This window comes from Miniopterus natalensis, chromosome 13 (genome assembly GCF_054644295.1).
Source record: "Miniopterus natalensis isolate mMinNat1 chromosome 13, mMinNat1.hap1, whole genome shotgun sequence".
Taxonomy (NCBI): Eukaryota; Metazoa; Chordata; class Mammalia; order Chiroptera; family Miniopteridae; genus Miniopterus; species Miniopterus natalensis.
The window spans coordinates 25787897-25801048 of NC_142093.1; the positions used below are offsets into that span (position 1 = coordinate 25787897).

A 13152-nucleotide genomic window follows, 5' to 3' on the forward strand; every position below is an offset into this window, starting at 1 on the left:
AAAAAATAAAAATAAAAATAAAACAAAACCCAAACCCTGAAATAATTGTTGCTCCGATGTCATAAAACTCCCTCTACTTAGCAACACTTATAACATTGAATTTACCAAAAATGGCTGAAGAGCAGAGATATATTTTGCATTTTCTATACAACAGGCTATAAAACGTCACTTACCACAGTCCAGAAAGCACACAGAGATGGGTTTTATATAAACATATGTAATAACATATTAAGCGTGCATGAAAATTTCCCAATGATTGCATCTATGCCCTCCTGTTTTTGTTTTGAAATTTTAGTGTGAAAATCTGCCTTATATTCCACATTGTTGAAATTAAGGCCTCCATTCTTTTTTCTCCCCCCCCCCTCACAATCCTAAAGGGGCTTTTTGAACGTGTTCCTGCGCAAGTCTCCCCAAAAGCCAGCGCTCGGTTCCGCGCAGGTTCCGCCGCCCGGAGCCGCCCACAGCGCTGGGGGCGCCCCGCCTCCGGGGCCGGGCTCGGGCTCCGCGGGTCACCGGCGGGTCGCTTCCCCCGCTGCGCTCCGTGTCGTTTCCGCGCGGTGCCTCGACGCCGAAGTCCTCCCTCGCTTTATGAATGCGTGCGGTCATCTGTGTCTTTTAGGAATGTTCCAGCAACATAAAGACAGGCAGAGTGAATGAAACACTGTGGAGGTGAGGGAATTTATTGGCCCCTGTGTTTCTGTTGTGTCTGCATTTTTTTCCCTTTTCTTTTTTTTCTTTTTTGGAGAAACAAGAGCATGGGATACTGGTTTGGATTTGTTAAAAACGGCCTGGGTCCCGCCCGCATCCCGCCCGGGGTGCTCCGTCGAAGGCGCGGGCGCGGGCGCGGGCGCGGCCCTACACGTAGTACTCCTTGTCCTTGTTCTTCTTGCCCTTGGCCGCGCCCTTGGCGCCCGGCGCCTTCTCCTTGACCACGGCGCCGTTGGGCTGCGCCGAGTTGCTGATGTAGTTCCGGCTCTCGTCCACGTGGTACGAGCCCTCGTCGCGGTTGCGGTACTTGTACATGGCGTAGAGCAGGATGAGGATGCAGAGCGCCGCGGCCGCCACGATGCCCACCACCATGCCCGTGGTGCTGCTCGACTCCCGGATCACCTCCGCCGAGCCGGGGTACGGCTCCCGCCCGCCGGCGCGCGTGGGGTTGGCTGCGGGGCGGGCGAGAGAAAGCGCAGTGAGTGCGGCTCGCGGCGCGCACGCCGCCCCCCCAGCCCGGCCCCGGCCCGCCCCGCCCGCCGCCCCGACCGCGCCCGCGGCTCCCGGAAAGGGCGCTGCCCGCGCGGAAGGGCGGCACCCCCCCCCCCCCCGGGGCCCTAAAAGCTGGGACAGCGGGAAGGCCCCTGGCCCGAGGCTTGTGGCCGCCTTTCCTTCCTCCCCAGCCCACGGCTCACGAGGCCCCGCGCAGCTCCGCGCGCCCTGCAGGCCGTCCACGTGGGTTGGAGAGCCGCGGCCCCACCTGGGAAGTAAGATCCCGAGGGCCCCTCACAACACGGGGGGCAGCTCGGGGCGTCTCGAACAGTTGATAAAGTCGTGATTTCAGTTACATCTTTACGAACTGAAAGGAGGCGGATCCCTGTTCGGCTGGAGCTTTGTGTGTGCACTAAGGGTATGTCGGAGGTGACCCATCCCTTGGTAGCAGGTGACAACCGAAACTCCACTGGGAAGGTTAACATCAGAAACTGCTTTTTCTCGGTTTTATAGACCATCGAGATTGGTTTTGAGTCAAAATTCAGTGCCTAATAGATGATGATAAATAAAGTAGACTGGCTAAGCCCACTTTTATTCAACTGGCAAAACCCTTTTCAAAGTATAAAGAGCAGAAAAGCGCTTCCTTTGGTACAAGAAATGGATTATAGGGCATTTTAATGTCTTCCCAAGGCTTCCCCAGGCGCTGGAATTGATTACATATGGGGAGAGAATGTCCTGGGATTTAGCTTATAGATCAGGGGAGGCGAAGGGTGACTCTTTTCTTCTACATAATACACTTAATTTTTTTTCGAAGGAATTTAAAAGAGTAGCAACTGTAGAAATATAAGATTCTATCCCATTTCTGCCTGACCCTGGGTCATTTTTCTATATGAATTGTGTTTTCTTTCTCTGAATCTCCATCTTTTCCCTTTTCTTACCAAAAAAACAAACAAAAAACAAACAAAAAAACTTTTCATAGGTAATAAATTTTTCAAAACGTTATTCCTTGTAAATTATGCAGAATGAATTTAAATAATCGCCAGATCGCACACTTATGAGACACATGGGCATGTGTATGTATGGGGGGGGGTGTGAATGTATGCACACACCAGAAACTGAGCAATTCAAGGCTAAGATTGTGCTTTTACTTCACTGTCATTCAACATCATTTAGCAATTATTTTTTTAAATATTTCTACAAAAGCTCCTATTACTGGGATCCATTTACTAACCGTAACTCTATGCTGCTTTATAATTTCATTTTCAAACCAAGATTTCTGTCCACATGTGAGTTTCTTGCTGTCATTTTCCTTTCCTTCTCCAAACAAAGCCTTGCAAATATAGTCACACACGGTAATAGCGTTCAGTCTCAAAGCAGCAGGAGGCTGTGTTCTGAGCTACAAAATGTAGCAGGCGAAACCTTTCTAGGTTGTGTATGTCACCGCTTGTTTTACAAAAGAGCAGGTAACATTGCTGAATAAAAAGCCTTGGCATTGCTTCTGTGACCAAGGTAGAGGAGACAAAGACTGTAATCCACAGCACTTGATTACAGGAAATTAATTTCCTCCGAAGAAAAACAGAACCGATGGCAGGAACCCTGTCACCACCTGACAAACCAGGGGCGGCATTTTCTCTTGCAAATACAGTCATCTTTGCCAAAGTCTGCCAATTAGCTCAGCTGCTAACTTTCACTAAATGACAACTTTCTACCTGCTCGTTTGGAGGAGTATTCCTTCACCACCGTGTCCCAAGAGCTGAAAAGGAGATTTTAACTTAAATGGTACCTAAATCTCTTCTCCCCACCAGGTGGGATGCTTTCATTTTAAACACATGTTCATAATTATCTCACTTTGTCTACCTGTCAGAAAAGAATGGGGAGAATGGAGGTAAAGTCCTGTTCATATAGCTCATGTAAGTCTCGAGAGTTTTAATGGAATGCTGGGTTTAAATAGTTTATACTAAGAATATATATGTACATGTTCTCCAGTTAGGAGTTATTATCATAAGTGGACTATCTTATTCAAGAATTTTAATCTTATTTGCTTAAATATTTCTGATATGTTTTCACAGCAATGGTATAAGTAGCATGTCAACCATTTGAGGTTAAAACTAAAGTAAGATTGTAAAGACCAAAGAAAAGGCTCAAATGCTTCAATTTTGCCATATAGCAGTTTGATAAACACCTCCTATTTAAGGAAAATACTTGTATTTTTTGCAACTCCAGACAAAATGTTGATTAAGTCACATGCAGGCCTAAAAATGGCTCTGTAAGCCATATGTACATAAAGATGCTAAATATCATGTTTTTTGAATAACCTATTAAAAAAAACACCCAAAACTCAAGGAAGAAAGATTTGTATTCTTTTCTCCCCCTAATTAACATTAAGAAATTAATACTCACCACATCTATGATTATAGGCCTATTTGGAATATGCAGTTGCTTTTTATGTCTAGTTGATTATTTAATAACTTTTTTTCTGTTTATGCTTCAAATCTGAAAGCTAAGTGATATTTTTCTTAACTTTTGTGCTAAGATCAGAAGTGTTAATAATAATAAAGGATTGGCTAGCCCACTAAAGTGTTAATGAGACATCTCTCCTAGATGTGCAATAAAAAGCTAGAGAAATTTACATATATTCATGAATTATAAATGCAGCTTCACTTATTGATTGTCATTAATGGTTTATTTTGATGATCACTGAAAAATGTATGAGGAAATTTTATAGTAATTTAAATGTAGAGATTAGTATAAATGGCTAAAAAAATTATGCCTTCTCACATAATTTGGTTAAAAATGTTACATAACAAAGAAACATAGTCATCTTTTAACCATATATGACAATGTGAAAAAAATGAATTTAAACAGGGAAATCCATAAATAATTTTTATATGTCATGGACTTGTGAATTTTGCATTCCCTTTAAACTCCATAATAAACTAAATCAATACATTTTAGATAATTAAAGCAATCTACATTTTTTTCCCCTAGCAGTGCTAAAAAACAAAGGAACTACAATTTACTTTCACCCCATTACCCTTTCTTTGACCCAACACGTGATGAGAACATTTAAAAAACAGGTAAAAGATAAAGGATGGCCCTGCCCGGCGTGGCTCAGCGGTTGAGCTTCGACCTAGGATCCAGGAGATCGGGGTTCGATTCCCGGTCAGGGCACATGCCCGGGTTGCGGGCTCGATCAATGACTCTCATCATTGATGTTTCTATCTCTTTCTCCCTCTCCTTTCCTCTCTCTGAAATCAATAAAGATATAAATATATTTTTTAAAAAAATAATAAAGGAGGGGAGCTAAAAGAATGGCATTCATACAAATTAGCAATAAGTCCTTGAATGGTCAAAGTTGACTGATTTGTAGGTAAAACTAAGCAAATGTAGTCCAATTCATTATATCAGGCCCAGAAGCAAAAAGAGCCCAGGACAATGGAAAACTTCAGCAGGATTGATGATGGGCAGGCAGATAACTACTACTCAGTGTGACTAGGAATAGGCAAGTATTCGCAGTGGTGGCACATATATTTTGATTAGAGGCTAGGGCACTAGCAAAAAAAAAAAAAAGTAGATGAAATATTCTAAGCATTTAGTTCCATTTATGTCTTCTATTTCAATAATTCTATTCACATAGTGAGGTCATGAATTACACACAATTTATGTGAACACTGTAACTATAGATTATTTTACTTATTAGAGGTTTCCCTCCTAATTCTGCCTATCTCTGTTTTACGGAAGGATGCCCAACATCACGTACCCCTAAAAGTCCCCTGGAAGGGTGTGTTACTGCTGTGTCTATTACTTGTGGGGAAAGCATGTATGAACACCTTACTGGCCATATGAAGACTCGATTGTTGCTGGTATTTTTCCAGCATCATTGCCTGAATGAGTCAGAAGCTGTTCACTGTACTGGCAAGGACAAAGAACTGTCACAGGGACTTAACCTTTTTCACATAAGCCACTTTTTCAGCCAGATGGTTATGGAAATATTCCTGGGACCCTTGGACAGACAGTGTTCTCTTAAAGAACAGAGGAGAATGATTTTTAATTCTATTGCTCTTACTCTGCCTCTCTCTCAAATATTTGGCAAGATCTGATGGTTTCTAGAAGTTTTTCACTTGGTCTGCTTTGGCCCAGATTTATTGAGAAGGCTCTATGCTAGCTCTATGAATTTGGTTGTTTTCCATTGTCTAATTAATATTGTGATTACTTAGGCAGACATAGCCTTTCCAGTGTTAGGATAGTCATTGACATATCTCCATATTATGCCCTAACACAGTTTATTCACATCGGATAATAATTCACGGTGGAAAATGCACAGTAAGTGCAAGACATATCCCAGTGCCTTAGCATATAAAAATCATAATAAATGTATATGTTGCTTTGCATAAAAGAATTAAAGGTGAAATATTTAAAATTTTAACTTATCCTTAAATTTGCTGAGATAGTTATTTTAAACTACTACAACAAGAAGTTGTCCTGATGAATATTCTTTCTTTTTGACAGTCCCTGGCACTGTACCTGTGAAAGAACGTCATATCCCCAAATAGGAACTAATTTAGGCCCAGTTAATAACACCGCGAGACAAACCTGTTTAAGAGACACATTACGCTGTAGTACAGAGAATGGTTTGTGGCAGGTCTCATTTCTTCCCAGCTCCTCGGCCCTCTGTCATCAACCCTAGGCCCCTCTCTATTCCTCCTCCTTCATCCCCCTCTGTACCTGTTCTGTGCAACTCTCTCCCAGCTCAACTTATCCTTGAAGGTGGCTTTCAGAGAGCTCAGTGGGTGTGTCCTTGCCCACACTCAGGTAAATGAAGGTCTGGCCAGCCGGGGTCAGCACTCTTTGCCTCTGGGGTAAATGCACTATTCATCAAGGTGCTCAATGAGTGAGAAAACTTACTGCCAAGTTCCTAATTTCAAAGCATAATATAATACAGTCCTTACTGGCAAAAATATCTAAATGTCACTGGTGGTTCACCAGAACGTGGTCTTTGTGCTTTATATTGGCATGTTTGACTTTACAATTTAACTTCCTAAATATATTTAGATAATAAAATTAGAAACTTTATCAAATGAAATAACATCATCAAGCAAAAAGGAAAACTCTTATTATGCAGATGGGGATCTGAGGAGCACATTAAGCCGTAAATACAGGCTTTGTCCTAGAGCCTATATTTATTGACTTGTCACTGTTTGTTTGTATCTAGTCATAACCTTAGTCAATGCAAACCTGGAGTATAAAGCCCACATTTACTTAGCAAGATGACTCACAACTTAAGTTCTAAAATGACTATGCATTATGAAAGGTAAATTTTTAAACATTAATGTATTTCTCCAAAAAGGTTTCACTTTGCAATGGAAAGCATTTGGCATCCTTTGGTGGCTCTTTCCCAGACTGGAAACATAGCAATCAAATATTGCTGTTAAAAATATAATAGCTCTTGGTTTATGTTTTTATATCACTGCATGAGAAATGATGCTTAAAGTCCTAATTCCTGTCACATATAATGAGGGTTTAGTGGATGATTGTGGGACCTTGTATTTCCATTGATGAGTTCACCAAGGCAATAACCATGCCATGAGATGCTCTTTTTATCACTCAAATTGTCATTTTTATGAAACTATTTTGTATACTTGGATGAGCTGTTCTTTCACTGTAATCTTATTATATTTATGTTGTTTCCAAAGTTAGCTTTGTAGGGCGAGACTGTAGTTTCCAGGCAATTTTTATTGCTGGTTTTATTTCTTCAATATAGACTGTTAGTGTATAGGTACGTCGTCAACCATGACCTTGTCACATCAAGAATGAAGCAAGAGTTTCACTATATACTGATGACAATGAAAATCCAGCCTTTGAGCTTCAAGAAAAAAATGTAAGAGACTTCCAATCTTAAGAAATAATAAAGAAGAAAACATACCAATGATAAAAAATGGAACATGAGCTATATATTTCAGATCAGGGGGTTTATATAAAAGATCATAAAACTCCATAAGGCGCTCTCTCTCTCCGTATATATATATGCCATTCTGCTACCAGGAATTGTTAGATATCCTGTCTTACAATAATCCTTTTTAAAAACTATTATCAAGATGCATTTATTGAAATTTTTTTCTCACTAAGAGTCTTTAAGAGGTCTTTCTGATTTTATCATAGATTAAATTAAAAGTAATCAATTTTAAATTTCTGTCTCCACCCCATGTAGGAAAAGGAGCTGCCTAAAATGATCTCATTCAGCCAGAGTTCTGTATTGTGTTTTAATAGATGTGCAAGTTATTATAATTCTAAGATAGCCTTGAAAATGGTTTCAGGTTTATGGGGAAAGATTTTACTTTTTCAGTATTCAATTTTATTAATACTGTGAAAAGAAAATTGGAATTGTAAGCTCCTGGGGTGTTTGTGAATTGAGATTAGCACAGTTTTTCCCCTCCATCTCCAAAAAATACAGTTTATTATTTTCTTTTTCTATTTTAGTGCTTCAGTACAGTGTGGGTCAGAAGAAACTCTAATGCAACTATTCACAAGAATACCTGTTTAAATACCACAGTTGCAAGAAAACAGGTAGGCAATGATTTATACGGCATATGCTAATATTGACACGCTATGGTGACGAATGCTGTCAATCACTCTCTTTCTGCCAAAGACATGAAAAAAGAGTGGAGAGTAATCAGGTGAAAAGTGGGCAGAACAGTGTTCTAATGAGAAGTAACATGTGGAATGACCTCAAGGAAGGAAAGGGTTTGCTTTTCAGAAACTAAACAAAAGCCAGAATTGGGTATAGCACTGTGAGTTTTCTGGGACAATGAGAAATAAATTTGAAGGTAGACTTGAAATTTAACACAGAGATCATGGGCCATGCAATGAAATCATACATGCTGAGATCAGCACATTTGACTCCATAAGTAATAATTTTGTGTGAAACAAAGGTGTCACTAACAGAGTAAAAATGCAAATGGGAAAGGGGTGGAGAAATATTTGCAGTCCATATGAAAGATAAAGAGTTCATATCTCTACATACAAAGAGCACATATCAGTTGATTGAGAAAAAAAAAAAAAAAAGACAACCCAATAGAAGAATGGACAAAAATACACACAGTCAATTGGAGAACAGAAAACCCAAATAGGTGATTAAATGTAGGACCAGATGCTCAGTTTCACTAGAATAGAAGTCAAAATAAAATAAGATTTTTTTCAACCAAGAAACTTAAAGGAATAGAGAAGAAAGAAATAGAGGTATGGTATAGTGGTGATATTGCAAATGCTACAGGGTGTTTGTTATAATGTTGTTTGTGAGGAGTAAAGAAAAAGGTTAGGGAACATTCGGCAGCGATGTTTTGTTGAATAAATGATGGCACACCCATAGTTTAGAATTTTAATAGAGTTAAAAATAGTTGAGTTATAGTTTAAAATAGTTGACCTGAAGGATGTCCGTAATATATTAGGAAAAGAGAAAAGTGAGTTCAATTCGTATAGCATGCTTCCATTTTATAAGGCGAGAGAGAAAAACAACCCTGTATTTATATGTTTATAGAAACATGGTGAAAGGTGTGTGAGAGTCGTGCCAAGTAGTTACCATTGGTTAATGTATGGAGGTGGGGGGAAAAGGAAAGAAAATAAAATTAAGTAGAAAAAATTAATTAAAAATTTCCAACAAATATTATATTGAGTTAATTTACCAGGGGCCATATAAGACATAGAGGATACCATGGTACCCAAGACAGCCATGGCTTCTATCGTCTTAAACTTACACCATATGGTTTCACTCATATGTTGGATATAAAACCAAAAGCAACAAATGAACAAACAAGAAAAACAAACAAAAACTCATAGATGATGGTTACCAGAAGAAAGGGTGGTGAGGGGGTAGTAAAAGGTAAAGAGGGTCAAATATGTGGTGACAGAAGAAGATTTGACTTTGGGTGGTGGGCACATGATACAATATACAGGTCATGTGTCATAGAAATGTACACTTGAAACCTATATGATCTTATCAACCATTATCACCTCCATAAATTTAATTAAAAAAAGAAATTACTAAGAGATTATAGTTACTGATCCAAAAGGGATTTTAAAAATGAGAGTTTCTATATAACTCTTCAATGCATTTAAAAATAAAAATAAAAAACTTACAGTATCTTGGAAATAAAACAGAGTATCTAATAAAACAATTTTAAGTTTAAAAAATTCAATAGCACAAGAAGGCTTAAAAATTGGGTATTAAGAGAGATAATAATGAGGGGCAGGCTTTTGAAATAAAGAGCTCTCTGAGTTGAAGGATTTGGGATGACACTTCCAGGACACCGATCAAGGCCTGCACTGACCCCTGAAAAGCCACAAAGGATTTCTGAAGAAGGAAGACATGAGCGGGTAAAAACAGAGTCAAGAAGACTTATCGTTCGTTTCTGTCGGTTTCTTCTCTTCCAGAAAAGATTGCTAGTCTTTGATAGTTTCTGGTGACTCTATTTCTCTTTCTACCATTTCCCTCGCCTTCCTGCATCCAATGAAGATAGAACACACTCACTGAAAAATGTGTGTTTTTTGACTGATTAGAGGAAGAGATTTTTGTAAGTTTATAAATTTTCAGGCATAGACTGGGGTGAATGTAACCATTTAAAAAGTGCAAAAGAACTTATATGAATAAATGTATAACCCATCGACACAGACAATAGCAAAGGCCTGGGAGTGGGGAATACAGGGTGCAGGGGATCAAGGGGGGGAGAGGACATCTGTAATACATTCAATAATAAAGATAATTTTTTTAAAAAAGTGTGAAAGACCTTTGATTTCAAAGTCTTAGTAATGGTAATAAGCAACTGGGCAAGATGATGGCAGTAACATTGCATATCTTTTTATAAAATATTTTTACCTCAATACTTTCCTAACTTCCAGCTCCTATAGTATCTTCAGTAAAAGAAAGTAAATATGATATTGATTTAATTAAACGAGAAATCACTTTTCCTGTGCTTAAGTGAGTTGGAATGACTGTGCATCAATGCAAATATCCTATCTGCATTTATTTCCCTATGTCTCCAAGTAATATGTACTTAACGGCAGTGACTAAGTCACTTTTTAAATTAAATTTATTGGGGTAACACTGGTTAATAATGTTGTACAAGTTTCGGGTAAAATTCTATAATACGTCTTCTCTATCTTGCATTGTGCACTCACTACCGAAAGCCTCGTCTCCTTTTGTCACCGAATCTTTGACCCCCTTCACCCACTTCATCCCCCCAGCCTCCCTTCCCCCTGGTAACCACACACTGTGGCCGGTGTCTGTGAGTTTCTTTGGTTTGGTTGTTGCTTTCTGTTTCGTATCCCACATATGAGTGAAATCATACGGTTCTTGTCCTTTGTCTGACTTACATCGCTTAGCATGATACTCTCAAGATCAATCCATGTTGTTGCAAATGGAAATACTTCATCATTTTTTATATGTAAAGTCAGGCATGTTAGCAGTCTCCAGGTCTCCAGTTTGAGACATTTAGGTGCCTTATTTACATCAACATCATCTGACACTCAGCACCGCAAACAGTTGAGAACTAACTTGGGACTCTTTTCTCAAATTCAGCAGAGTAGTTGTAGAAGTTTCTAGGGTATTTTTTATTCCTGCTGAGATCTGAGTGATAAAGTTGAAAAGGTCCTCATCAGTTAGGTCAAACTTTCCATAATTGTCAAGCAGGAGAAAAACCATACAGGCAATAATTGAGAAAACCCATTTCAAAGTTAGAGAGCCTGGAGAGTCTCTGTGTTTTTCATCAAAATGTATTACATTTCAGAAAATGCGAGAAGAGCTATATTTTGAAATGTAGATGACACTCTCCATTACTCATTTCTACTCCACTAAACTCTTCCATAGCAAAATAGCTTCTTTTCCTGGAAACTCACTGACTAAAATACCCAGAAATACATACACCCAGAAATCACTTGTCTTAAGATGCATTTCACATTTTAACATATAGAAAGCTTAACAATCAATCTTTACACAAATCCAGGGGACTAATTCTAAGGAATCCTCAAATCTGAAAGGGAATTTGGGGGGAACTTGATTTATAGGAAGACAATAGTGGCACCATAATTATAACTAGAGTAATGGGAGTGTGTGTGTGTGTGTGTGAGTGTGTGCGCACTTGCACATGAATGCAGCATTCCTTCCAGTTCTCTCATAGAAGTAGCCAGTCACCTTCCCCTCTCCCCCTCATAATTTATAGGTAAAGTCAGGCTTTTGAAGAGCTCCAGGAAAGATTTCATAGCACCTTGAGGTTAACTTACTTAAATATGTTGAACTGTCAAAACCCTCTTTCTTAACTTCCTTCCAAATATTGCATGGATTTACCCTTAGTAGATATATTTTCACATGACTTGATTGTCAACTGATGCTCAACATGGCTATTATGATTTCTGACTCAATGCAAGGCTTAAATTCATTTTCTCATTTAATTAACAGCTAATACCTTTATTGAATTATTACTATATGGCAGGTTCTGTGCTGTGCACTTTACACAAATCATCTAATTTATTCCTCATAACAACTCTGCCATGCAGGAGTTATCACTCCTTTACAGGAAAGGAAATGAGTCACAGAGAGGTTATGTTATTTAGGCTTTACAAGTGGCACAGCCAAAGTTTGAATTCAGGTATGTCTGTTCCAGTTTTATACATCCACCGTGTCTGCATTGATGAGTGTAGAACCATTGTTAATATTCCCAATGTTATCCTTTCCTGTAGAACTGAGCCCTTTAGGCCTCTTTTCTAAGCAGCTGTCCAGTTGTACCTTTCCAGCCACATTCCACTGCACCTCCTGCCATCCACCTGCCCTGCAGAATCTTAGGAAAGCCAGCGGTCAGGAGCATATCAGACAATAGGTTATATTCTAGGCACTGAACCTAACTTGCTGAGTGAGCCACAGCAACTCACTATCCTCAGCTAACATGTTTTCATCAGAAACATAAGGGTGATACATCATTTACCTCCCAAGGTCTGTGTGAGTATCAGATCAGGTAGGACAATCAATGTGAAAGTGCTATGGAAGAACAGTGATGGTCTGATTATTTGCCCTGTGTCTTCCACACAAAAGGTATTGAATCAGCAGCTATCCCAGCAAGCTGACAATTCTGCAATATGCACTGCACTCCAGGGCTCAGTCTGTTGTGACTGTGACCATGAAGGACATTATCCCCACGGGGATCACTGCATTCAGGGGCTTTACTTTCATGGATGGAGGCCCTGTGAATTCAGGTGGCAAATGGCCATTTACATTGTAGGACATGTTTCAGGCCATTCATTGTCATGCTACATGTGGAGCTTGTTTCTGTTTCTCTGCAAAACATTCTATCTTTATGGATCAGGGCTCTCTGATACCTATGGTTGGAGTGAATTATATTCCTCTTTCAAAATTTTATTATGATCTTTTAGGTTTTTAGGTACCATAAAATCAATCACCTGAGTCCACTCTTTGGCAATAATTGACAGCAAGGTTTATATCTTGGAAACAGTAATTCTTGATTAGGTTTTAGGGTTTGTTTCTAAAATTGTTTTAGGATAATTCTCTTTTTCTTCCTTTTTTTTACCGGCTCTGGAATTGCATGGTGTACCCGGATGACACTGCAGAGTTGCATGCGGGCTTCCTAGGTGCACACTGCTTAGCCAGGTTCCTGCACAGCATCTCTGTAAGTCCAGGCCATTCTGGGTAACCAGGCACCACACAGCTTTCCTGATTTTAAAACTGGGTCTACTCACTTTGGGTGATCATTTTTATATTCCTGACAGGAAGCTATTGCTGTCTCAATTTTCCTGTGTTGGGGAAAGATCACATTCTTTCTGGTGCAAGTGCAATAGCTGAGGTGAAAGATGAGACAGCTTCCCCACTGAGCCCATTAGAGGGAATCATGTCAAGCCTGCATTTGGGAAATAGGGAAGATGGGCCATCCGTCATGGGGGGTGTGTGTGATG

At 39.5% G+C, this 13152-nt stretch overlaps 1 protein-coding gene across 13 annotated transcripts in view; it reads right to left on the minus strand.

Moving 5' to 3' along the window:
• Positions 1-532: 532 nt before the first annotated feature.
• The window catches only part of NRXN1 (neurexin 1), a 916310-nt gene continuing 903690 nt past the window's right edge, over positions 533-13152 (minus strand). For all 13 annotated transcript variants that reach the window (XM_087823555.1, XM_087823549.1, XM_087823546.1 and 10 more), the window contains one exon: positions 533-1160. In XM_087823555.1, the coding sequence (XP_087679681.1) occupies positions 856-1160 (305 nt within the window). In that variant the 3' untranslated portion in view covers positions 533-855. The remainder of the gene's footprint in view (positions 1161-13152) is intronic.